This window comes from Cuculus canorus, chromosome 1 (assembly GCF_017976375.1).
Source record: "Cuculus canorus isolate bCucCan1 chromosome 1, bCucCan1.pri, whole genome shotgun sequence".
Taxonomy (NCBI): Eukaryota; Metazoa; Chordata; class Aves; order Cuculiformes; family Cuculidae; genus Cuculus; species Cuculus canorus.
In genome coordinates this window covers 209,004,940-209,031,022 of record NC_071401.1, presented here as the reverse complement: position 1 = coordinate 209,031,022, position 26,083 = coordinate 209,004,940, and the positions used below count along the sequence as shown (strand labels likewise).

Below are 26,083 nucleotides of genomic sequence, written 5' to 3'. Positions count from 1 at the left end.
TATCCAGACAGAAACACCAGCTCAAAGGCTTCGCTTTTCCAGTATCTGGGAGTGATGTGGGACACAAGCAGCACCAGGATGGGGAGGTGTCATCGCCTCCCTGTGGAGTCACCCCAGAAACAGCTGCCTCCGCCCCTGCCACTGAGAGGAGCAGAGTGGGGAGGAGAACTCCACATACCCTGTCCCGGGTCTCCAGGGCCCCGGGACCCGCTTTGAACAGAACCCGGGGCTCCATGGGTTGGGACAGCCCCAATCGGAGGGTGACACTGGGGGCTGGATGGGGATCCTCAGCTGCAACCCCGGGTGGCAGCAGGGCCAGCACCCCGCTAGCCCCATGGCCTCCCCACCAGAGCCCCACAGCCCCCCCCCCCAAGGACCCCTGCAGTCCTACAGACACCCCATATGCCCCCTCATTCCGTGCTCCCAGCAACCCCAGGACCCCCTCACCCCGCTGTCCCCCAGCTCCGCCCCCTGCCAGCACCCCCTGTTTCCAGCAACCCCTCATCCCCAAGGAACCGTGTCTCTGCACCCCCCAAACCTCCTAGGGTCACCTCTATCCCCTCCTCACTCCCCCCCCACCCCCCCCCCCAATCCTCCAAGGACCCCTGGGTTACCTCACCCTCCCCATCCTTGCGCCCCCTCAGCACCCCCAGGATCACCACCGCTGGACCCTCCCAACCCCAGAGTCCCGCCTCAGCCCCAGGGACGCCCGCAGCCTCTCTGGGTCCCCCCTAAACTACCCTGACTCTGCGCCCCCTCCCCCCTCCCCGGGCCCCCCAGCCATAGGGACCCCGGCAGCCCTCCTTGGGTCCCCCCAAACCCCCCTCACCCTGCTCCCCTCGCCCAGGGTCCCTCCAAATTCCTCGGTCCCTGCGACCCTCCCCCCGACCTCCAGCCTCAGGGATCCCCTCAGCCCCCACAAGGGACCCCCCCATAACCCCCCCAGTCCCTGCGTTCCCCCCCATTGCCACCCGGCGTATCTCCTGGCCCCGCCCTAAGCCCCGCCCCTCACTCAAAGGGATGGGCGTGTCCTCAGGACCTGCCCCGCTGGCCAATGGCAGCACAGAGGGGCGTGTCCCAGGCCCCGCCCCCTGCCTGCGGGCAATAGCGGGGCGGGGCGCGCGCGGCCCCACGTGCGCGGCGCGGCCGGAGCGCAGCGCATGGAGGCGGCGGGAGGCGCGGACACGGGACCCCCGGGACCCCACGCGCCCGGCAGGGCTCGGCCGGGACAGACCCCGCCCAAGGGCAGGGAGCTCTTCAGGAGCCAGCGCAGGGAGTCCGAGGTAAAGGAGGGGCGGGCGGGCACCTCGAGTGGGGCCGGGGAACCTCCTCGGTGCTGGGATTCTTTCGAGGCTGCGATTGGAAGGATCCAGGACTGGGAGGGGGATCCTCGGTTCTGGGATCTCCCCGCCCTATGGGTTTGCGGAGTCCTGCAGGGGTGCCTGCTCTGCCGTGGGGGTCCCCAGGGAGGCTGAGCCCCCTCCCCAGGGCTGGCAGCAGCGATCTGGGGGCCCGGGTGGGTCCCCCACACCTCACCGGGGTCCGGGGGCTGCACTCCCCTCCGCTGGCAGCAGCGATCTGGGGTCCCGGAGGGGTCCTGGGCTCCCCCGCAGCCTCCAGGCTCCCCCACACCTCACCGGGGTCTGGGGGCTGCGTTCCCTCCGCCACCCGTCCAGCCCCCGCGGTGCGGGGCTGGAGCTCGGGACGGGGCTCGGGACCCGCCCCTGGGCCGCACGAGCCGGGCACGGGCAGAGCCCACCTCCCCCCGGCGCTGCGGGTCGAACCGCGACCCCCCCGTCCCGGAACGGAGCCCGAGCTGCGTTCCCGCCCGTGAATTCGGGGGTTGCTTTGCTCTCCTGGCTCGGCTTCGCTGAACGGATTTAGCACTCCGCCAAATTCCTCACTGGCTTTCGCTCCCGCCGCTCGGCTGCCGAAATTGGGTGAGAAAACAGCATTTCTGAGCGAGCCGGGCTCAGCCCGGGGCTGCGCATCCTCCGCGCTCATCAATATTAACGCGGTGCCGCGCGCCGGGAGGCGAAGCTGCGGCTCGGGAGGAGAAATTATGTTAATTGAGTTGATCACCCATTCATGCGTTGCCTCCCCGGGGCTCAGGAAGGAGGTGCCGGCGTTCCTCATCGTCCTTCGGCAAAGTTTCATGCTCCAGTTCCTCATCCGCAGCCCAACGGGCTCCAAAGGGCGAAGCCCAGTCAAAAGCTGTCGGATCTGGGATGGTTCTGGGATCACGGAGGGGGTTTGGGTCCTCCCGGGTGCTTTTGCTACAAACCAGCCCTGGGGTTTGGTTTTTAAGCGCACGCGGGGCTCTGAGATGCATCAGACACTCACCGGCACCTTGGGTCCTGCCTCGGCTTTCCCCGGCGCTGGAGAAGTGCTGTTTTTACCCTTGCCTCTCAGATTCACACAGGGTTTTAAGCAGCCTCGTGTGGGCGTCCCACTCAAGCCCCGTGTCGACACCGTCCGTGGCCGCCCCGCGTCCCGTCCCACTGACCCCAGCCCGCTCTCCGCAGGGCTCCGTAGATTGTCCCAACCTGGAGTTCGAGTACGGGGACGCCGACTGCCACAGCGCCGAGTTAGCAGGTGAAGCGGCGTTCGGGCACTGCGTTGCTATTTATAGGGGAGGGAAAAACCATCCCTGGGGCCAGCAGGATAGGGGTGGAATCATGCCTGCAGTAACGGAGCAGGAGGGAGTTATTGATAGCCTTTCACTCCCCTGGGACAAGTAGAAGGGATGCATGGGGGCATGGGATTACCCTGTGCTCCAAGTTGTCCAGGTGGGAGGACAGGCAGAGCCCAGGCTGGGAAGCATCAGCCATTATCACGGTTGTCACCGTGGGTCGAGTCCTTGTCCCATATCTGCTGCTCTGCAGCAGCTCTGGCTGCATCAGCTCCGTAACGCTCCGGGTCCAGGCGTGTTTCCACCGGCAAAGGGGTTATTTTTAGCCGCGCGTCTCAGCTGCACAAGCTGGCCTGGCTAAAGCACATTCTCTGTGCCAGGGATCCTTCCTGCTGCCTCACGGGGTTGGGTCAGGCCCCTGTGGTGTCGCTCAGCACTGCGAGTCCTGCCGGGATTGCGTGGGAGCGGGCAGGGGTCGTAGAGGAACGGGCATGGCATTGTTCCCCTCAATCCTGGCCCCTGTTTGCAGACCCCAAAACATCTGAGCTGCCCGAGTGTAAAATTCATGCGGGTCTTACCCACGCACTCCTGCCTTCCTTCCCTTTGCAAACTGGTATAACTGGGACAGAAAATCCCCTCAAAACCCCTTGTGAAGCTGCAAAAGCCACTCGAGCAGCGTCACTGTGGGCGGGAGTGTGGGAAGAGCCCAGTCAGGACATGGGGCTGAACATGGTGGGTCTGGTGGAACTGCATGGTTCCAAGATGCCGTTTGGAGCAACAGACAGGCTCAGGGATGAGTTTAGGTCCCTGCTCTGCATCTCCTCAGGTACGTGGGGACATTTCAGCACCCCACAGGGAATCTGGCGATGATGAGGAGGGTGAAAACCCTCCGGGTTCCTGCTGACCCTGTTCTCCATCAGAGCTGTACAGCTACACCGAGGAGCCTGAGCTCAGCAGCAACAGGAGATGCTTCGAGGAGGACTTTCACGCTCAAGGTACCAGTTCCAGGCTCGGCAGCTCCGGAGCTGCCAGGGGTGGGAGTGGGACCCCCAGGAGGCATCGTCTGGTGGTCATGTCCCCATTCAAGTGCCAGGCAGGAGGTGGCTGGAGCTGGATGTGGCTCGGCAGAAGGCCTACGTCATGCATCTGCTGGATGGACTGGAGGTGGTCAACAGGGACAAGCGGCTCAAAGTAGCACGGGCCATCCTCTACCTGGCACAGGGTAAGGACCACATCCCTCATGTCTGGATATGGCCACATCACAGGGCGTTGGGAGAAGCCTTGTCATGGCATCACACCAGGTTGGAGCAGTGAAGCTCCATCCTGAGATGGTCCCGTGTGCTCCAGGTGTTCAAAAGCAGCTCCAACCTAACCAGTGCCTCCCGCTGGGCCTCTCCAGGTGTCTTCGGAGACTGTGATAATGAAGGTGATGTCCTGCACTGGTCTCGGCACAACAGCTTCCTCCTGTACCAGCTGGGAACCTTCACCGCCTTCCTGGAGCTCCTCAACATGGAAATTGAGTGAGAGGACAAACACTGCCCTCTCCCTCCTCACCCTCTTTGTCCTCTTCTTCATCTTATTCTTTCTCCGCGCCCTCCTTAGCTTCCTCTTCACCGTCTTTCTCTCCTTCCTCCTTGTCATCTTCTTTCATTCTCCTCACCCTCTTCTTCATCTTATTTCTCCCCCTCTCCTTGCTTTTTTCTATCCTGTTTGCCTTTCTCTTTTTCTTTCTTGCCCTTCTCACTGTCTTCCTCCATACTCCTTGCCCTTCTCACTTTCCTCATCTTCTTTTTCCCCCTCCTCTTCACCATCTTCTTTTTCCCCCTCCTCTTCACCATCTTCTTCCACCATCCTCACTGTTCTGACCCTCTGCTTCATCTTTTCTTCCCTTCTCCTTGCACTCCTTTTCCATCCACCTTGCCTTACTCTTCTTTCTCCCTCTCTTCTTCCATCCTCATTGCCCTCCTCACCCTCCTCCTCCTCTCCTTCCTCCTCCTCTTCACCCTCTTCTTCCATCCTTGCTGTCCTCGCCCTCTTCTTCATCTTAATTCTCCCTCTCTTTCTTGTTCTTTTCCATCCTCCTTGCCTTTCTCCTCTTCTTTCTTCCCTTCCTTCTTGCCCTATTCTTCCATCATCCTCGCTGTCCTCACCCCTCACCTTCTTTCTCCCCCTCCTCTTCTCACTCTTTTTCCATCCTCCTCACCCTCCTCCTCCGCATCTTTGTATCCATCTCCTCGTCCTCTCCTTCCTCCTCGTCCTCTCCTTCCTCCTCGTCCTCTCCTTCCTCCTCGTCCTCTCCTTCCTCCCCATCCTCTCCAAGGGCCAGGGAGGTGCCCCAGCACGGTCGCAGCGCGACGTTCTCACCGCTGCGGATGCCTGCTGGGGGTCGGGATGAGGAGCAGCTCCCTCGTGCCCAGTGGCTGGCGCTGAGCTGCTTCCCTTCCGTGCAGCAACAGCCAGGCCTGCAGCAGCGCCCTGAGGAAGCCGGCCATCTCGCTGGCCGACAGCACCGAGCTCAGGTATCCGCGCTCCCGCTGGCACGTCGGGTGGAGGCTGTGGGACAGCCTTGGGGACGAAGCGGCCTCTGGCTGGCAGCGTCACCTCCCTGCCGTGCTGTCCCTGCAGAGTGCTGCTCAGCGTCATGTACCTGATGGTGGAGAACATCCGTGTGGAGCAGGAGGCAGACCCCCCGGAGTGGAAAACCTGTCGCGAGACCTTCAGGATGGAGCTGAGTGAGCCCTCATTGTGCCCTGACGAGGTCCCTTGATTGTGCTGGACCAGCAGGGAGACCTCGGGTACAAGGGACCTGCTCTGAACCTGCTCCTGGTCCCTCTCTCCACCAGGCTTCCCTGTGCACAATGAAGAGCCCTTTGCTCTTCTGCTCTTCACGATGGTGACCAAGTTCTGCAGCGGCCACACTCCACACTTCCCCATGAAGAAGGTCCTGCTCCTGCTCTGGAAGGTGCTTCTGGTGGGTGCAACACCTTCCTTTTTTCAGAAAAAGGTCATTTTGGGAATAGAACTGATGCATCCAGGACGTTCTCCACTATCCAATCCAACCATAACAAGGTTATTTAGGAGGGCACCAGAGGCTGACAAAAGGCAGCCTCTTCTGGGATGGGAATAGGTGGAGCCATGGAGAGGATGGGGTGGGGGAGAAGTTTGGAGAATGAAACAGTGGTGTAGCTTCTTCATCCTCATCTCTCCAGTGTGATGGCTGTGGAAGCCCCAAAGAACTGTGCAGTCCAGGTGGGACGTCTGCTCCCCACTCTTTTACCTCTCTTCTTGGTCCCTAGCTCACCCTGGGTGGATTTGAAGCCCTGCAGGAGAGGAAGGTGAGGAAGCGGGAGGAGCTGGGGCTGCCGCCCTTGCCAGAGGACAGCATCCAGGTGATGCGCAGCATGCGTGCCGCCTCGCCCCCCACCTACTCCATTGAGCTCATGGAGCAGCAGCAGCAGAAACGTGGCCACCGCAGCCGGCGGGTAAGAGTGGGCACATCCTGTGGCCCGGGACGCTTTTCCAGTGCAGACCATCATCTGTTCAGGGAGGCAGCCTACGCTCGGGAGCGTTTCCCTTCTCCCCTAGGCATCCATGGATTTTCCAGCTTCATGGAATCACAGAATGGTTTGAGCTGGAAGTGACCTCAAAGCCCATCCAGTTCCACCCTCTGCTATGGGCAGGGACACCTCTCACTGGATTAGGGGGCTCCAAGCCCCATCCAACTGGCCTTGAACACCTCCAGGGATGGGGCAGTCACGGCTTCTCTGGGCAACCTGGGCCAGGGCCTCCCCGCTCTCACAGCAAAGCTTTTCTGCCTAAGATCTCATCTCAGTCTTCCGTCTTTCAGCTCAAAACCATTCATCTCATCCTGTTCCTGCACTCCCTGATCAAGAGCCCCTCCTTAGCTTTCCTGGAGCCCCTTTCCATACTGGAAGCTGCTCTAAGGTCTCCCTGCAGCCTTCTCTCTCCAGGCTGAACAAACCCAGCTCCCCCAGCCTGTTCTCACAGCAGAGGTGCTCCAGCATTCACATCATCTCCATGGTATCCTCTGGACCCATTCCAACGCTTCCAGGTCCTTCTAATGCTGGGAATTCCAGAACTGGACAGATACTCCCCAGAGCGGAGCAGAGGGGCAGAATTCCCTCCCATGACCCTATTTTGCTTAGCATCTAAAGCTCCTGGAGAGCACCCAGAGGGAGACACAGAGTTGGGGAAGGGTTTAGAGGGGAAGCGTGTGAGGAGCAGCTGAAGTCCCTGGGTCTGTTCAGCGTGGAGAAGAGGAGGCTGAGGGGAGACCTCATGGTGTTCTGCAGCTTTCTCACATGGGGAGGAGGAGGAGGAGCAGACACTGAGCTCTTCTCCCTGATCCAAGGGAAGAGCCAGAAGACGTGCCAGGACAGGGTTAGTTTGGACATCAGGCGAAGGTTCATCCTGGCCCCGAGGCAAGGGGCTGATGACACTGAGTAGCAAACTGCTCACAGCAATCTACTCCTTTTATTTTGGCTCTGCTCTTGGAGTTTCTGTGTTATGGTCAGAGAAGGGAAATGCCTCTTTTGCTACGGGAGAGATGTTGGATGGTAGCTCCAAAAGCTAAGATAGAAAATGGGATCACATCTCCTAGAACAGCAAGGTTAGAGGTGCAGAGGGGTTTGTTCCTTGTCCAGGCTTTGGTGGCCACAGCTAGGAGGGAGGTTCTCACAAGGAACATCTGGGAGCTTGACCCTTCCAGGAGAGAGGTTTGCTGCTGGCAGTGAGGAGGGAAATGCAATCCATGGAGTGACCGTAAGTTTTCCTTCCCTTTCTGCTGCAGCCCCTGGTGAAGCAAGATAGTCTGGATATCTACAATGAGAGAGACCCCTTCAAGAATGACGAAGCTGGAGTCGATGAAGAGGAGAATGATGATGTGGACAGTGGGATCGAGGGGGAACTGGACCTGATGGAGCGGGAGGCGATCGTCCCCACCATGCCTGCTCAGCGCCCGCCTATCGAAAGGGTGTCATTCCCCAAAGGGCTCCCCTGGGCACCCAAAGTCAGGTAAACCCCTCCAGTTCCATTGCTGTCCTCCCTGGTCCTCCCAGCTGCCTGTCCTGGACCTCACCGCCAGCTAAACATCAGTCTGTGGCAATTTGGTTGCTCCTGCCAAGTTAAACCGCAGTCACTCCACTTCTTTTTTGGTCTTGGTTGGCCTTTTCTGGACTGGGTTGCACTGACCCCCTCCCCAGGCTTCACAAACCAGATGTGGCCAAGCTTGGACAATGTGTGGCGATCCCACTTTGGAAATCCCATGTCGTACTGGGAAGGAGGCTCCTGCTGGAGCGCCATGGGAGCAGGACCAGTTTTCCCATCCAGCACCAGTGGAGCTGAGTAGGGCAGGGTCCCAGATTAATCATCCTGGGTGCTGGGTAACAACATCGCCCCTGGCTTCCCAAGTGGGACTTGTGTTGTCTGTGAAGCCTTCTTGGGTGGCCTTGCTCTAAGCTGAGAACATCTGAGGATAAAGGAGTTGGTGCCCTCTCACCCTCTGACCAGTTCTGCTGCATGTGATATGGAGAGGGTTGGGAAAAGAGGTGAAATCCTCTCTCCCTTTCCCTCTAATCCATGTAGATGTTTTGCTGCTCAGATGAAGCCTGGATTTAATTTAGTATCTTTGAAACACAGGAGTGAATCAAAGACTCATGGAATGGTTTGGGCTGGAAGAGACCTCCAAGCCCATCCAGTCTCACCCCATGCTGTGGGCTGAGACACCTCCCACGGGATCAGGGGCTCCAAGACCCATCCAACCTGGCCTTGAACACCTCCAGGGATGGGGGAGCCACGGCTTCTCTGGGCAACCTGGGCCAGGGCCTCCCCACCCTTATAGTGAAGAGTTTCTTCCCAGCGTCCAATCTAAATCTTCCCTCTTCCAATTTAAATCGAGCTGGGTTTCCTTCTGCCCGTGGGAGCCTTGGCTCATGGTTCATGTCCTCCTTGTGGTGCTGAGACCCTGACCCATTCTTCTGAAGGATGCCCGTGGTGAGTGAACTGTCAGCTTGCTCTCTCAGAGTAGCACATGCTCCACCAAACCACAGAGACAACATTTGTTCTCTCAGAGTGAGCAGATGTGTGTGCTGGGCGCACAGAAGGTGGATGAGAAGGTTCGCAGGCTCCCATGGAGCTGCACGGCAAACAGCAACGGAAAAGCCCTCCGAGCTCATCCAGTCCAACCGTTAGCCCAGCCCTGCCGTGCCAACCAAACCCTGACCTGAAGTGCCCCATCTACGTGTGTTTTGAATCCCTGCAGGGCTGGAGGCTCCAGCCCTGCCCTGGGCAGCTTCTGCCAGGGCTTCACCACTCTGTTAGTAAAGAAATTTTTCCCAATATCCAATCTGAACCTCCCCTGGCAGACCTTGAGGCTGTTTCCTCTCGTCCCATCCCCTGTCACTTGGGAGAAGAGACTAGCACCCACCTCACTCCATCCTCCTTTCAGGCAGTTGCGGACAGTGATGAGGTCTTCCCTCAGCCTCCTCATCTCCAGGCTAAACAGACCCAGGGCCCTCAGCCACCTCTCAGAACCCTTGTTCTCCAGCCCCTTCCCCAGCTCCATTCCCTTCTCTGGACGCTCCAGCCCCTCAAGGTCCTTCTTGGAATGAGGGGCCAGAGCTGAACCCAGGATTCGAGGGGTGACCTCCCCAGCGCCGAGTCCAGAGGCACAATCCCTGTCCTGCTCCTGCTGGCCACGCTGTTTCTGGTACAGGCCAGGATGCCATTGGCCTTCTTGGCCACCTGGGCCACTGCTGGCTCATGTTCGGTCGCTGTCAACCAACACCTGCAGGTCCTTCTTCAGACAGCTTGCTAGCCGCTTTTCCCCAAGCCTGGAGCTGCTTGGGATTGTTGTGACCAAGGCACTTTTTTCACCCTTCTCCTTGTGTTTGTTTCTCTGCTGCTCCTTCAGACAAAAGGATATCGAGCATTTCCTGGAAGCAAGCAGGAACAAGTTCATTGGATTCACGCTGGGACAGTGAGTGTTGCGTGTGTACGTCCAACGAGTCTGTCCTGTAGCTCCCATTAGCACACTTGAAGTGGTGGGAGGTGTCCATTGAACTCGGGTTCTCTCAGCTCTGCTGGTCTCAGATGTGCTCGGACGATGCGGCGCAGCGCGGGACCTTGCTGAGTCTGCTTGGTATTATAAAAACGTGTTCTTGGAGATGGTGATCTCCAACGACCTCTTTCTATTAAAGATCCAACCTAGCCCAGAATAAGAGACTCCTGGCCCAAGTCAGAGATCTGCTGGACGGAGTGGGGACAGTCTGGTGTCCACAGCAAATTTCCCACTTTGGGCAGCTGCAGGTTCAGGATCCTCCTGGCATGGACCCAGCAGGGTGTTTGTGCTGGGCTCATGCTGGCTCCATGTGGAGACCTGATTTCACCCCAGTTTGCCCCAATGTTGCTTCTCTTTTGTGCAGGCTTTGCTAGGGAGAAGGTGGCAGGGTGGGCAGCTCAGGCCAACATCTCTCTCGATTCCTGACCCACCTGGGATGCATTCCGTATGCTCAGTAGATGACAGGCTCCCACTTTTACCTTGTATGATGTGGAAATACCTGAGCACAGATCTCCTTCTCAGCCCCTTGCTCACCTGTCTTCCTCCCCCACAGAGACACCGAGACACTCATAGGGCTGCCACGGCCGATTCACGAAAGTGTGAAGACGCTGAAGCAGGTAAGATGATGGCTTCCTGCGAAACGCTTGGGTGAAGCACCTCAGGAAGCCCTGCTGAGCAGCAATCAGCTTGTCTGACCTCATAGAATCATGGAGTGGTTTGAGTTGGTAAGGACCTCAAAGCCCATCCAGTTCCACCTCCTACTGGATCAAGAGGCTTAAAGCCTCATATGACCTGGCCTGCAAGACCCAGTGCTTGACTTTGTGGAACCCCATCCTGTTGGCCTCAGACCATCAATCCAGTCCATGCCAATCCCTCTGCAGAGCCTTCCTGCCTCCATCCATGGATCCAGCCTGGCCAGATCCCTCTGTAGACCCTTCCTGCCCTCCATCCATGGATCCAGCCTGGCCAGATCCCTCTGCAGAGCCTTCCTGCCTCCATCCATGGATCCAGCCTGGCCGGATCCCTCCGCAGAGCCTTCCTGCCCTCCATCCATGGATCCAGCCTGGCCAGATCCCTCTGCAGACCCTTCCTGCCTCCATCCATGGATCCAGCCTGGCCAGATCCCTCTGCAGAGCCTTCCTGCCCTCCATCCATGGATCCAGCCTGGCCAGATCCCTCTGCAGAGCCTTCCTGCCCTCCATCCATGGATCCAGCCTGGCCAGATCCCTCTGCAGAGCCTTCCTGCCTCCATCCATGGATCCAGCCTGGCCGGATCCCTCCACAGAGCCTTCCTGCCCTCCATCCATGGATCCAGCCTGGCCAGATCCCTCTGCAGAGCCTTCCTGCCCTCCATCCATGGATCCAGCCTGGCCAGGTCCCTCTGCAGAGCTTTCTTGCCCCTTGGCCCATGGATTCAGGCTGGCCAGATCCCTCTGCAGAGCCTTCCTGCCCTTGAGCAGATCAACACTACCTCTTGTTTTGGTGTCATCTGCAAACTTACTGAGGGAGCACTTGATCTCCTCATCCAGATCATTGATAAGGATTGCATAATGTGTGGGGCGCTTCAGGGACAGAGGGGATGTCCCATACTCATCAAAGATGAATTTCCCATTTATCTGCTGTGGCCTGGACACCTAACTCAGATACTGCTGGAATCAGCAAATGTTGTTGTCGCTGACTGTGTTTCATCCTCCAGTTGTGACATTGCTCTGTCTCTCTCTGTATATTTTGCCAGCACAAGTACGTTTCCATCTCAGACATCCAGATCAAGAATGAGGAGGAGCTGGAGAAGTGCCCCATGTCTCTGGTAAGAGGGAGCTGTGTGGAGGATTTCCATGGTGTCATAGAAATCCATACATTCTCCGTGATCCTTAGGACATACCTTGGATGCTCTTCTTTCTAAACCGCCATGTCTTGATCAAATGAGGCAGTGGGGAAAGGCCTGGAGCGTCTTGCAGTCAGCACACAGCTGTGCCCATCGTTGAGTCCTCAGGCTGGGTTTTATGGCAATGATGGACATATCGCAGAACCCTGGAATGGTTTGGGTTGGAAGGGACCTCAAAGCCCATCCAGTCCCACCCCCTGCCATGGGCAGGGACACCTCCCACTGCATCAGGGGCTCCAAGCTGCATCCAACCTGGCCTTGAGCACCTCCGGGGATGGGGCAGCCACGACTTCTCTGGTCGAGTGTGTGGAAGGGAAATGCTTATTTTTCCTTTGTTTCTAATGTTTCTCTGTGCCAGGGGGAAGAGGAAGTGCAAGAAACCCCTTGTGAGGTCTTGTACCGAGCAATGTTGTACAATCTCCCCCAGTACATGGTAAGTCTGTGTTCCTCAAATTGAAGGAGAGCTTTTGAGGGGAACTGGCACTGACCTGTGAGCTGCAGAGCTCAGCACAGGGCTACTGGGGTGTTCGTGGCTTGAATGGTGAGATTTTGGTGGGAATCTGGAGCAGAGTTGAGTGGAAAGTACAGTCCAAGAGGAGGGTTTCAGAGGATCAAGGGCTGCAGATACCCAGGGGCACTAAATGGTTGGAGGTGGGTCAGTGGTTGGAAGACAGGAAGCGTGTGGAGGCCTGGGAACAAGGAACAAAGTCCTCCACACTGGTGGGAGCTCAAAACTGGGCTTCACAGGTCCCTTGAGCCTTTATCCTTCTTGCTGGGATGAACCGTCCATTACGATATCTCGTTGATGTCCAAGCGAGGTGGCTTGCTGGGCCAGGGAGCAAACTAGGCCATCAGGACACTACATGGCTCAGCAGGCGAGGATGGAACACCCTCAGGTCTCTGCCACCCTGGCTGTGCTCTCAACAGCTTCCAAACTGTGGAGGGCCTGTAGGTCATGACCTTCCTTGCAGCCTTCCCATGGCCCCAGGAGATTCCCAGAGGAATGCAATGAGTGTCCTGTAGCTTGGCTGCATTAAGGTGCTCATTGGGTCATGTGCGCTGCGTCTGTAGGGAGACACAAACACGGATTTAGCTGCACTGAGCTCCTGGTGGACCTTGCATGGGTTTATCTGTGCTACTGGAGCTCCGATGCTCACAACACCTTAAGCAAATGCCACAGCAGAGTTGCCATGCTCCTCTATGTCCAGGGTGAAAAAGGAGAGGCTGAGCCTTGGCACATGCACTCCAACACGATGGGTGGCTGATGAAACCCCATAGGCTTGGCTTGAAGTTTTCCAGTTTCAGCAGATGAAGGAGAAGGAAGGAATGCCCCTTCCCAGGAGCGTCCCTCCATGCCTGTCCTCCCCTACAGATCGCTTTGCTGAAGATCCTCCTGGCTGCAGCGCCAACCTCCAAAGCCAAGACAGACTCCATCAACATCCTAGCAGACGTGTTGCCTGAAGAGATGCCGTAAGTCCCTACCAAGGTGGCAACCGGCCATACCAGCCTTGCCATGGACTGAGCAGGAGCTGGGGTTTGCCAGCAGAAGCATAGAATCACTTGGTTGGAAAAGACATTTGAGATCATTGAGTCCAACCGTCCCTGACCACTACTGAACCATCCCTGAGCACCTCGTCTGCCCGGCTTTGAAACCCCTCCAGGAATGGGGACTCTACCACCGCCCTGGGCAGCTTGTTCTAGTGCCTGATAGGTTTGGGAGGCTCCAGATTTGCCTACCTCTCCTTAGATAGGTGTGAGCTGCTGTTGCCACCATGGCAGACGGGTGGAAGCCAAGGAAGTGGTGCTATTTTTTCAGGACTGTCGGCAGATGCTGTGCTCTGCTGGCATAGTGACACACGTCATGAAACTCTGCTGATTGACACAAATAATGAAGACACGTCCATATGAGTTCAGGCTGGGAGAGCTGGGGTTGTTCAGCCTGGACAAGAGAAGGCTGCAGGGAGACCTTAGAGTAGCTTCCATTATGGAAAGGGGCTCCAGGAAAGCTGGGGAGGGGCTCTTGATCAGGGAGTGCAGGGATAAGATGGAGGGAACAGTTTTGAGCTGAAAGAGGGGAGACTGAGATGAGATCTTAGGCAGAAAAGTTTTGCTGTGAGGGTGGGGAAGCCCTGGCCCAGGTTGCCCAGAGAAGCCGTGGCTGCTTCATCCCTGGAGGTGTTCAAGGCCAGGTTGGATGGAGCTTGGAGCCACTGATCCAGTGGGAGATGTCCCTGCCCATGGCAGGGGCTGGGACTGGATGGGCTTGGAGGTCTCTTCCAACCCAAACCATTCCAGGATTCCACAGTTCTACAAACACGTGGCAGATGTCCTTCACACTGCTCCCCCAGGATTGCTGGCAGAAGACAATCAGCTTTTCTTTGCCCTTTTTTCATGCATTTTGTTGTCACCACGCAGGAGGAGATGGAAACGGGGGGCCCTGGGAGGATCAAAGGTCCCTGTGTCTGTAGAGCCTGCCCAGATAGGTATGAACTCAACAGTCCCCATGTCCTCCTTGCTCCTGTACCCACTGTTCTGTTGCCTTCCTCCCACCCAGCATCACTGTTCTTCAGAGCATGAAGTTGGGGATTGATGTGAACAGGCACAAGGAGATCATCGTGAAGAGCATCTCGGCTTCACTGCTGCTGCTCCTCAAGCACTTCAAGCTGAACCACATCTACCAGGTGAGCGCAGAGAAGGTGTCAGCCAGTGTGTCCTGACAGACCTTCTCCTAAAAGACTTCCTCAGGAAGGGGTTCCGTGAGCTGCAGGTCACTTTTCCATAGCGGTGCAGCCCAACTTCAGGGCAGGATCTGTACAGGTCTCCTCGGGCAGGGACAACCTGTACCTCTGCCCGTGGTTTGACAGGGACATTTTCGCTCACGTGGAATGAGTTTTCAGTCTTCTGGAACACTGTGGTTGATCAGGTTAAAGTCCAGGAGGTAGCATGAGCATGAGCCTGCCCAGTGGTCAGACAAGACTGTCCTTGCTCTCTCCTACCTCCAGTGGTCAGAAATAGTGCAGGGCGGGACCTCTCGAGGTCAGCTAATCCAGCCCCTGTCCCTGTGGTGGGATCAGGTTCTTGGGGCTCAAGTTTCAGCAGAGCCTGGAGGCCTGGGTCATAGATGCAGTCTGGTTTCTGGACCCGTGGGAGGCCTCTCCTTGGTTCAAACACCAGCAGGGACTGGTGTGGGCTGTGGCCTGGGCCCCTGTTCTCCGCCTGTTCTGCAATCAAACAATTGGCATTTCGTAATTGTTTTTTCATTTAAAGATTTCAGCACTGTATAAATCCATTTGTTGTGAAGCCCCCTGCTATTTATCTGAGGACAGATATAAATATTTTGGTGTTGTGTTGATGGTTGGACTTGACCTTAGAGATCTTTTCTAACGTGATCGATGCTGTGATTCTATAAACCCATGTACTGGAATGGATAAAATGAAAAAAACCCCAAACCACAACTCCCCTCATACTTTCACAATCCTGCCTTTGCTCCAGGTCCCTTCAATGATTTTTCTCGCTTCACCTCTGAAACACCTCCCTTCACTTCTTCCTCCATGGCAGGAGGACCCTTGCAGCCTGGTGCCACACGTGGAGAAAGCTGTAGGATTTCCTCTCCTGATTCCACTCTTGTGTCTGGTTTTGGGTGACCCATCATTTTTTTGGGTGCTGGTCACCCCTGTATTAAGTTGGCCTCCAGAAGTCAGGGACCACCCTGAAAACCAGCGCAGGGGCTGACACGATGCTTCTAGAAAGCAGTAGTGGACAATGGAGAGCGTGGCTGGTCCAGACTCCGCTGGGAGCACCCAGCGTGAGCACATGGACCTGCACACTCAACACAGATCATGAGGGGTTTGTCTCGCTTCTGTCAAGGTGAGGTTGGATGGGCTTGGAGCCCTCTGATGCAGTGGGAGGTGTCCCTGCCCATGGCAAGGGATGGAACTGGATGGGCTTGGAGGTGTCTTCCACCCCAACCATTTCAGGATTCTATGATTGCAAGTTAGCAGGAAGCATGAGACGAGAGGAGAGGACAGGACAGGACAGGACAGGAGAGGATATTGCTGCTGTTTCTGTCCCTTTAGAGCACAGAACAGTTTCATTGGGTTACGCAGCTGCACATACTCAGACCATTTAATGTTTAGAGGGAAGATGATTTAAAAGCAGGTGTCGAGGTGGGGGTCATTTTTTCAGTCAGATTCCAAACAGGGCCCGGGATCAGCATGTGGCAGCTGTGGTAATTAGGGTACATTCTCATGTAAGAACTGTCTCCTCCTTCCATCTGCCCCAAACACTGCTTTGCCACAGGTTTCTATCTTCAAAAGCTGTGCTGCATTCCTTAAGTGCAGCTGTTCCTAAACTACCACCTCAAAGTTTGTGTCCCTGCTCTCTAGCAGTTCTCCAGAGGTTGGGAGTTGCTGTAGGTGATGCCAGCCTGACACACGACAGGAAGATGGTCTGCAAGGTGCCCAGAGCAAACCACGAGGCTGCTTTGCTCTTGGCTGAAGATGGGTTTCCATTCCCAGGTGATGCTTCCTGTCATTCCAGCTAAAGCTGACCTGTTTTCCTTCTCTTCCTCAGTTCGAGTACGTGTCCCAGCATTTGGTGTTTGCCAACTGCATCCCGCTGATCCTCAAATTCTTCAACCAAAACATCTTGTCTTACATCACAGCCAAAAACAGGTACAACTACTTCTGGGGAGGAGAGACATGATTGGACAGGGAGGCTTTGTGCATGAGGAACCCAACACGTGAATATGTGGTGGGACCAAGTGACACCTCCCACTGGATCAGGGGCTCCAAGCCCCATCCAACCTGGCCTTTAACACCTCCAGGGATGGGACAGCCACGGCTTCTCTGGGCAACCTGGGCCAGGGCCTCCCCACTCTCATAGTGAAGAATTTATTCTCTATGTCCAAAATAAATCTATCCCTTCCAGTTTAAAGGCATTCCTTCTAATCCTGTCACTCCAGGCCCTTGGAGAAAGCCCCTCCCCAGCTTTTCTGGAGCCCCTTTCCACACTGGAAGCTGCTCTAAGGTCTCCCCACAGCCTTCTCTTCTCCAGGCTGAACAACCCCAACTCTCCCAGCCTTTCCTCACAGCAGAGGGGCTCCAGCCCTTGCATCATCTCTGTAGCCTCCTCTGGACCCATTCCAACAGTTCCATCTCCTTCTTACATTGGGGACTCCAGAACTGGAAACAGGCTCCAGGTTGGGTCTCCCCAGAGTGGAGCAGAGGCGCAGAATCCCCTCCCTCCCTGCTGGTCCCACAGCTTTGGTTGCAGCCCAGAACATGAGTGGTTTCTGGGCTGCGAGTGCACATTGCCGGCTCCTGTGGAGCTTCTTCTCCCCCAGCACCCAAAGTCCTTCTCCTCAGGGCTATTCTCAATAGAAAGCAATGTATTAATTCTCTTGCTGATAAACATTTCCGCTTCGGATCCTGTCCTTGAAAGGCTCATAAGCGACGAGGAAACGTAGAACAGGAGCATTTGGCTCCGTCTGCCCTCTGCTGGAGGTTCCAGGGGCAGGATGCTCTGCAGTGAGGTTGAGGTTTGCAGCGGGGAGCTCTGATCCAGGGAGGTTTCCGTTTGGGAGGCAGCGGCCAACAGTGCCCGGCACGGCCCTGCAGAAAAGATCGCGGGATTTGGTCATGTTCTGATTTATGGAACCAAGTCCAGTGATGCCACAACGGGAAATGTCAAGCGGTGCCCCTACAGTGACGACTGGTGTCAAATGAGCCGAGGGGCTCCTGGTTCCGAGCTGGCTCCCTCTGAGCACTCCTGCCTCTACCTGCAGGGCACTTCCAGCTTTAGGGATAGGATGGGCATGGATCTGTCGGAGCAAGTCCAGAGGAGGCCACAGAGATGCTGCGAGGGCTGGTGAACCTCTGCTCTGAGGACAGGCTGGGAGGGTTGGGGTTGTTGAGGCTGGAGAAGAGAAGGCTATGGGGAGACCTTAGAGCAGCTTCCGGTAGGGAAAGGGGCTCCAGAAAAGCTGTGGAGGAGCTCATGGTCAGGGAATGTAGAGACAAGAGGAGGGGAAATGGCTTTAATTTGGAAGGGGGAAGATTTAGATTAGATCTTAGGAAGAAATTCTTCACGATGAGGGTGGGAAGGCCCTGACCCAGGCTGCCCAGAGAAGTGGTGGTTGCCCCATTCCTGAAGGTGTTCAAGGTTGGATGGGGCTTGGAGCCCCTGATGCAGTGGGAGGTGTCCCTGCCCATGGCAGGGGGTAGGACTGGATGGGCTTTGAGGTCCCTTCCAACCCAAACCATTCTGTGATTCAAACTCTGTGCTGCTGAAGGCAGCACTGCCACTGCTGCTCAAACCCCCAGCATAGGGAAGACATTGCAGATCACTGGGCGTAATCACGGAGCTCAGCTTAAAATCTTGCTTTCCTGTTTACCTGATTCTTATGAGTCCCCTCTTTCCTGTCTTCTGCAGCATCTCTGTCCTGGATTACCCACACTGCACAGTCTGTGATTTGCCCGAGCTCACTGCAGAAAGCCTGGTAAGCAGCACTGAAAGGGTCCCTGTAACCAGTCTCACTTTGTGCAAAAGAAAGATTTGTGTTTTCATTTTCCTGTCTTCTTTTTCTGTACACTCAGCCTTTCCAAAATTAGGCTTATTTTCCCCTCCAGACTTGAAAATTCCATCACTGTTCAGACTTGCTGTCAGCTGTGGGGAGGTGGGGAAGGGAACTGCTGCCATCGGGCACCTCAGGATTTAGAGTTTTCTCTTTGGCTTCTCCAAATGGGAAAAGGACACTCCTTTGTAAAAGGCTTGGCTCAGTGGCCATGGCCTCCCAGGTTTAAATTGCTCTGAACACTCATTTTCATGGAATCAATTATTTGGAAAAAACCTTTGAGATCATCAAGTTCAACTGTCCCTGTCCACAACTGAACTATCCCTAAGCATCTCATCTGCCCAGCTTTTAAACCCCTCCAGGAATGGAGGCTCCACTACCGCCCTGGGCAGCCTCTGCCAGGGACTGAGAACCCTTGAGGTGAAGAGATTCTACCTGATGTCCAATCCGAACCAGCCCTGACACAACTTGAGGCCATTCCGTCTCATCCCATCCCCTGTCCTTTGGGAGAAGAGCCCAGCACCCACCTCTCCATAGCCTCCTTTCAGGCATTCGCAGACAGCGATGAGATCTCCCCTCAGCCTCCTCTTCTCCAGGCTAAACAGCCACAGGGCTCTCAGCCACCTCTCAGAACCCTTGTTCTCCAGCCCCTTCCCCAGCTCCGTTCCCTTCTCCGGACACTCCATCCCCTCAAGGTCCTTCTTGGAGTGAGGGGCCCAAAACTGAGCCCAGGGTTCAAGGGGCAGCCTCCCAAGCGCTGAGTCCAGGGGCACAATCCCTGCCCTGCTCCTGCTGGCCATGCTGTTTCTGGTACAGACCAGGATGCCATTGGCCTTCTTGGCCACCTGGGCCACTGCTGGCTCATGTTCAGCTGCTGTTGACCAACACCTCCAGGTCCTTCTCCTCCAGGCAGCTTTCCAGCTGCTCTTCTCCAAGCGTGGAGCTGCTCAGGCTGGTGCCCATCCAGGCTCCTACCAACCGTATATGTCCCGATGGGGACATCTAGTGACACACTGCTGAGTGCTCCAATGGCTCCTGCTAATCCTTACTCTCACAGTGGGCTTTAGGTCTGTAGGAGCAGACAGAACTTGTTTAGGGCAAATATTCCCAGCTACACTTTCCCAGCAGGATCTGCTCCCCGGTTTGGGGGTTTTTTAGTTGAATGATGTGCCTCATCACCTCCCTCCAGCAGACAACGATGTCGGCCTCATATGGGTGACCAGTTCAGTTGGAAAATACACAGAAACCAACTTGAATTCCACCATTTGTGTTCATACTCAAGAGGATTCCTGTGACTGAAAGGATTTAATTGGAATTGAGCATGCCTGAGTGCTTCAGAGGTGCACTTTGTGCACACATTTGTGTTTCTTCAGCCAGCGTTGCTGTAGTTTTTTCTATACTCCAGTACACTGATTTTAGCATCAGAGCTGTAACGCGTTTCTTAGCAGGTGTAACAGACGATTATGCTTTCCTTGGGCTTGATCACAGGAGAGCACTCGGTTTATTCCTGTGGAAGACACGGATGGGTTCAGCAGTGCTGCCTGCAGAGGAGGGACCTGTTGGCTGCAGGTGTAAATCAGGAGCAGCTGTGGTCCTGGCAAGACAGCAGCTGCCACTTGCACAGGAGCCTTTGGCACAGACGTTGCCTCTCCTGGCAGAAAAACGCATTTGCTCAGTGGGGCTTTTACCAAATCCCAGAATAAATCAGTCAGCTGTACCTCCATTTTGACCTCTAGAAATTACGGATACACCCATGGTTTTGCCAGCTTACCAGAATGACAGATTTGGTGCTGGCTTTTAGGAGCAAAGGCAGTGCTAGTGGGATTTTTTGGGGTAAATCCAGTTTAAAGCTGGATTGGACGCTGACAGAAGGGGCTCCTGGGGTGTCCCCAGTGTCCTCCTACTGATGCTCTGAGCCTGGATTGTGCAGTGATCTCTAGGGCCGGCCAGGAGTGCTGAGTCTAGTTCTATTCAATATCCATGATCTGGATGAAGGGATTGAGTCCTCCCTTAGTGACTTCACGGGTGACACCAAGCTGGGCAGAAGGCTTGATCTGCTGCAGGGCAGGGAGACTTTGCAGAGGGACCTGGCCAGGCTGGCTCCATGGATGGAGAGCAGGAAGGCTCTGCAGAGGGATCGGGTCAGGCTTGATCCATGGGCTGAGACCAATGGGATGAGGGGCTGGAGTGCGTCCAAAGGTGAACAAGCTGAGGAAGGGGCTGGAGAACAAGGGTTCTGAGAGGCGGCTGAGGGCACTGGGTCTGTTTAGCCTGGAGAAGAGGAGGCTGAGGGGAGACCTCATCGCTGTCTGCAACTGCCTGAAAGGAGGTTGTGGAGAGGTGGGTGCTGGTCTCTTCTCCCAAAGGACAGGGGATGGAACAAGAGGAAATGGCTTCAAGTTGTGCCAGGGCAGGTTCAGATTGGACATCAGGAAGAATCTTTTCACAGAAAGGGTTCTCAGTCCCTGGCAGAGGCTGCTCTGGGCGGTGCTGGAGTCCCTATCCCTAGAGGGGTTTAAAAGCTGGGCGGCCGAGATGCTCAGGGACAGTTCGGTAGTTGACAGGGACAGTTGAACTTGATGATCTCAAAGGTCTTTTCTAACCAAGCAATTCTGTGATTCTGTGAGTTGTTCCAGCTGTAGCTGGCTTTGGGTAGCTTATGGATCAGGCAGCAATTGATTCTTTGTTTTGCAGGAAGCCGGAGACAACAACCAGTTCTGCTGGAGAAATCTATTCTCTTGCATCAACCTGCTGAGGATCCTCAACAAGCTGACCAAGTGGAAGCACTCAAGGACAATGGTAAGGTGATGTTCCACCTCCCTGCCTTGCTTCAGCTGAGTCTTCCTGCTGGGAGCTTCTCCTGGCAGTGCTGGGCCTCTGCTCCTTCATAAGTCGCCCATTTTTCTGTCACAGATGGAGCCTTAAATGCAAAAATACCTTTTGTTTTCTGAAAAATACCTATTTCTGTGACCCCGGCTCCCTGTGGCCACTGCTGGCTATGCTGAACATTCCTGTTCTGCCTGCTTGGAGTCGGTGTCGCACGTGCCCCAGGTGTTACAGCCCAAAGCTGCGCAGAGAGCAGCCCCGGAAAAGCCCTCTGAGCTCATCCAATCCAACATCAGCCAACCCCACCGTGCTGACAGAAACCTGTCTCTAAGTGCCATGGCCACATGGTGTTTGAACCCCTCCAAGGATGGAGACTCCAGCACCGCCCTGGGCAGCCTCTGCTGGGGCTTCACCACTCTTTCTGTAAGGAAATTTTTCCCAATATCCAATCTAAGCCTCCCCTGGCGCATCCTGCGGCCGTTTCCTTTCATCCCATCCCCTGTCCCTTGGGAGAAGAGACCAGCACCCGCCTCTCCACAACCTCCTTTCAGGCAGTTGGACACAGCAATGAGATCTCCCCTCAGCCTTCTTTTTTCCAGGCCTCTCATAATCCTTGTTCTCCAGACCCTTCCCCAGCTCCTTTCCCTTCTCTGGACATTCTCCAGCCCCTCAAGGTCCTTCTTGGAGTGAGGGGCCTAGAGCTGAGCCCAGGAATTGAGGGGTGGCCTCCCCGGTGCCGAGTCCGGGGACAAAATCCCTGCCCTGCTCCTGCTGGCCACACCATGGCTGATGCAAGAGTTCATTGGTTTGGGCTGATTCCTTGGCAGATGCTGGTGGTCTTCAAATCGGCCCCGATACTGAAGCGAGCCCTGAAGGTGAAGCAGGCCATGATGCAGCTGTACGTCCTCAAGCTGCTGAAAATCCAGACCAAGTACCTGGGACGCCAGTGGAGAAAGAGCAACATGAAAACCATGTCTGCCATCTACCAGAAGGTGCGACATCGCATGAATGACGACTGGGCTTATGGCAACGGTGAGTGGTGCCGCGGGTGTGTCTGAGTTCAAATCTGCATGTGGGAGGTTGGATGTGTTTTGGGCTGTGATCCATTAGGATCCCATAAACTCGTTTGGATCAATATGGGGATATTTTCAGAAACCTTAAGGCTCTGTTCGGCACCATTAGGAGGAAACAAATGACAGAGTAAATGAATCACGGAATTGTTTGGGTTGCAAAAGACCTTTGAGATCAGGGAGTCCAACCGTAAATGCAGCACTACCAACTCCACTGAACCCTGTCCCTGAGCTCCTCATTCCACATGGCTTTTGAACCCCTCCACGGATGGGGACTCCACCGCTGCTTTGGGTAGCCTCTGCCAGGGCCTGACAGCCCTTTCCCTGGAGGAATCTTTTCCAATATCCAATCTAAATGTTTTTTCCTGGAGCATTTATTTTTATCTCTGTGTATCTGGATTGATATCAGCTCAGGCCTTTCCCTCCCTTAAGAACAGCTGAGCTTTCCTGATGAATTTACCAAACTTTTATGAAGTGAATGAGTATTTCGCACAGAGGTAGAGCTTGTAAAAAACAAAGTACTGCAATTTTTAACACATTATATTTTTACATAATATATATGTATTATGCTTCATTGTGGCCAGCAGGGTGTGGGAGGGGATTCTCCCCCTCTACTCCTCTCTGGTGAGACCCCACCTGGACCCTGTGTCCAGTTCTGGATTCCTCAATGTAAGAAGGACCTGGATCTGTTGGGATGGGTCCAGAGGAGGCCACGGAGGTGGTGTGAGGGCTGGAGCCCCTCTGCTGTGAGGACAGGGTGGGAGAGTTGAGGTTGTTCAGCCTGGAGAAGAGAAGGCTGCGGGGAGACCTTAGAGCAGCTTCCAGTATGGAGAGGGGCTCCAGGAAAGCTGGGTAGGGGCTTTCTCCAAGGGCCTGGAGTGGCAGGATGAGGGAGAATGGTTTTAAATTGGAAGGGGGAAGATTTAGATGAGTCATTAGGAAGAAATTCTTCACTATGAGGGTTGGAGGCCCTGGCCCAGGTTGCCCAGAGAAAAGCGGTGGTTACCCCATCCCTGGAGGTGTTCAAGGCCAGGTTGGATGGGGCTTGGAGCCCCTGATGCAGTGGGAGGTGTCCCTGCCCATGGCAGGGGGTAGGACTGGATGGGCTTTGAGGTCTCTTCCAGCCCAAACCATTCCATGTTTCTATGATATGAAAATCCCATGATTGTCACAGCCAGTTGTTAGCATTTCAGCATCATTCATAGTTAAATTTGTCCACGTTTTAGAGAACTTTGCTTTCAGTAGCCCATAATAGCGCTCCAGGTTTTAGCAACATGCATTTCACCTTGACCTCCACTTCAGACATCAGTAAAAGCAGAAGCTCAGGAATTGCAGAGCAACCTTAAAGCACACAGTGAAACTGAAATGATGGCATTTCTACTGGAAGCATTTCTATTTACAAGTTATTTTAATGCATTTCATTTAAATACCTTAAATTACAATGCACAGAGATTGGGAATTGATTAGGAATGATAATTAGGAATAACTGACTGGCTAATATTTCATCAATTTGGGCATGTGGTTGCTGTAAAACCTTCATCCTTTCTTTTGCCCAGACGGCACCACAGTTGTCTTTTCCTCAATGCTTTGGTGTTGTTTCTCCAATGCAGATATCGATGCGAGACCGTGGGATTTCCAGGCTGAAGAATGCACCCTGAGAGCCAACATTGAAGCCTTCAACAGCCGGCGCTACGACAAACCTCAGGACTCAGAGTTTGCACCAGTGGACAACTGCCTGCAGAGCGTGCTGGGGCAGCGTCTGGAGCTCCCCGAGGACTTCCACTGCTCCTACGAGCTCTGGCTGGAGCGGGAGGTGTTTTCCCAGCCCATTCGCTGGGAGGAGCTGCTGCAGTGCCAGTGAGAGCAATGCCTCCTCTGCCTCTGTCCCACTCTGGGTGCTGTGGGATGAGGAAAGGATTATCTCGGACCTGGGGGTTCGTAAGCACAGCTGGAAAAGCATCACAGTCTTCCCAAAGAGACCACAGCTCTTTATTTCTCCCCAGACACCCCCGAGTATGCCACTGCCACCTTTCTGGTGGACACCCCTTTCCCATGATTCCTTGGAGACCATGTAGTGCCAACTGATCTACATGGAGGCCATGGAGCAGCCTCTAGCATCGCACCAGTTGCAGCATGAGGAGCGAGCTTCTCTGGTCCATACTGCAGATCGACACGAGCGTAAGAGAGCTCAGAGCTGTCTCCTGGCTGGGTTGACAACTGACAAGGATCATAATCTGTTACCTTTCCACTGCTCCACTTTCCTCTACCACTCCCTTCACTCACCCATGGCATGAGAGTAGAATGGTTGGAACGCTCTGCAGTGTTCGGAGCTGTGAAGGAGGTGAGTGCCACGTTTCTCTCCACCTGATTGCAGAAATTATCCTTCAAAAGCAACGGTAGATGTCCAGATAGCTTCTTTCACCACTCTTTAGCCCTTCTAACCCCGGAGGAGATAGAAAGCAGCATGTTTAATACCCTAATATTTACACAGATGTTTCGTTATCTGGAGGAATTTTTATGCCGGGCATTAAAGCAGGGAGAAGAGGTGCTCCGGGTGACAGCATACCGCCCCCGGATGAGGAAGAGAGCAGACGCTGCGGTTGTAACCTTCAGAATGAGTAGCATGTTAAACTGTAAGCTTTCTGCAAGCCCAACACCACAACTTTTTGGGTAAAGTCATGCTGCACGAAGACGGCAGTGGCAGGCAGGTGGGAAGACTTCACGTCCAGCTGGAGTTGTGGGCTGCGCTGATGGATGAATATGGGCCCCTGGCACCAGGATGGCTGACAGACCCTTCTTGTGAAAAGGCAGGCTGTGTGTTGCTGCGCTTCCCTAAGGAAGTGACAGAGCCCCCAGAATCCTCTGCAAAGCTGTATCAGCCCAGGACTGGGAATATGAGATCTGACCTCACAGCGACAAAACCAGGAGCTCAACTTTTGTCGAAGCAGCATGTGGCAATGCAGGGAGGCACTTAGGTCATACTATTATTGATTTATTGAGTGATAAACCCATGAGTATTTCTCATTACAAGATTTGTGCTCATTGCTGTGGAATTCAACCGAGAATGTTTCCTTATCATGGTTTGTAAAAGGCATTTTTCAGAGAAATAGCATTAGTGAACCCGCTCACAGTTTTAAATCTCCTTTTGTTCAGAATAAATCAGAGCAACTTTTAAAGTGCATGCATTTACCTAAGCTTTTTTTCCTTCCTGCGTCTTAATTTCAATGCCTCTTTTGCTGTTTTGAAGGACAAAATCACCCTCCACGAAACAAACCATGAACTCGGCTCAGACCCCTGCCATCTCCTCTGTCTGCCAAGGAAAGTGCTCCTCTCTGATGTATTTCTCTTTCAGCTTAAAACCGTTCCCTTCGTCCTACCCCTGCACTCCCTGGTCAAGAGCCCCTCCCCAGCTTTCCTATAAGTTCCCCTTTACATAGGGTGCCACAAACTCAGCCTTAACCTTAATCCTAACCTTTCCTGCAGAGAGTTGTCCTGCGGACAGTTGGGTGCTGCAGAGTTGCTTCTTTCCACTTAGCAAGTGCCTTTTGCACTTTTTAGGCTGAGCTAGGGGGCATTGAGATGAGATATTGGGGAGAAATGGGGGGGGGCGAGGCCCTGGCCCAGGTTGCCCAGAGAAGCCATGGCTGCCCCATCCCTGGAGGTATTCAAGGCCAGGTTGGATGGGGCTTGGAGCCCCTGAGGCAGCGGGAGGTGTCCCTGCCCATGACAAGGGGTGGAACTGGATGGGCTTTGAGATCCCTTCCAACCCAAACCATTCCACGATTCTATGATCGAAATTTATTTTGTAGCCTCCGGTTCCCAAAATTAAAATTAATTAATTCTATGATTAATTTTAAATTAATCATAGAATCATAGAATAGTTTGGGTTGGAAGGGACCTCAAAGCCCATCCAGTTCCAACTCCCCTGCGATGGGCACCTCCCGCTGGATGAGACTACCCAAGGCCCCATCCAGCCTGGCCTTCAACATCTCCAGGGATGGGGCAGCCACGACTTCCT

The 26,083-nt window shown here is 54.8% G+C and overlaps 1 protein-coding gene across 3 annotated transcripts; it reads left to right on the top strand.

The window, feature by feature from the left end:
* Nucleotides 1-1,087: 1,087 nt before the first annotated feature.
* On the top strand, nucleotides 1,088-25,654 carry STRIP2 (striatin interacting protein 2). Of its 3 annotated transcripts, XR_008448481.1 has the most exons (22): nucleotides 1,088-1,283; nucleotides 2,526-2,595; nucleotides 3,553-3,627; nucleotides 3,720-3,854; nucleotides 4,032-4,152; nucleotides 5,083-5,151; nucleotides 5,258-5,364; nucleotides 5,476-5,603; nucleotides 5,929-6,114; nucleotides 7,443-7,666; nucleotides 9,564-9,629; nucleotides 10,264-10,327; nucleotides 11,446-11,517; nucleotides 11,954-12,028; nucleotides 12,968-13,065; nucleotides 14,150-14,276; nucleotides 16,168-16,268; nucleotides 18,028-18,094; nucleotides 20,864-20,968; nucleotides 21,823-22,027; nucleotides 23,676-24,406; nucleotides 24,557-25,654. XR_008448481.1 is itself a non-coding variant. In XM_054058436.1 (21 exons), the coding sequence occupies exons 1-21, from the start codon at nucleotides 1,161-1,163 to the stop codon at nucleotides 23,924-23,926; spliced, it is 2,469 nt and encodes an 822-aa protein (XP_053914411.1). In that variant the 5' UTR covers nucleotides 1,088-1,160; the 3' UTR covers nucleotides 23,927-25,652. The 3 variants fall into 3 exon arrangements, 2 of the variants coding, with proteins under 2 accessions (XP_053914411.1, XP_053914423.1); XM_054058436.1 differs by having other exon boundaries at nucleotides 23,676-25,652; XM_054058448.1 differs by having other exon boundaries at nucleotides 1,223-1,283; nucleotides 3,459-3,627; nucleotides 23,676-25,651.
* Nucleotides 25,655-26,083: the final 429 nt, after the last annotated feature.

Excerpts from the sequence above, each read along its gene's own strand:
- STRIP2 (XM_054058436.1), top strand. The coding sequence starts at position 1,161 with ATGGAGGCGGCGGGAGGCGCGGACACGGGACCCCCGGGACCCCACGCG. Across the intron at positions 1,284-2,525 it reads GCCAGCGCAGGGAGTCCGAG|GGCTCCGTAGATTGTCCCAA; the intron begins GTAAAGGAGGGG and ends CGCTCTCCGCAG. Across the intron at positions 16,269-18,027 it reads TACATCACAGCCAAAAACAG|CATCTCTGTCCTGGATTACC; the intron begins GTACAACTACTT and ends TGTCTTCTGCAG.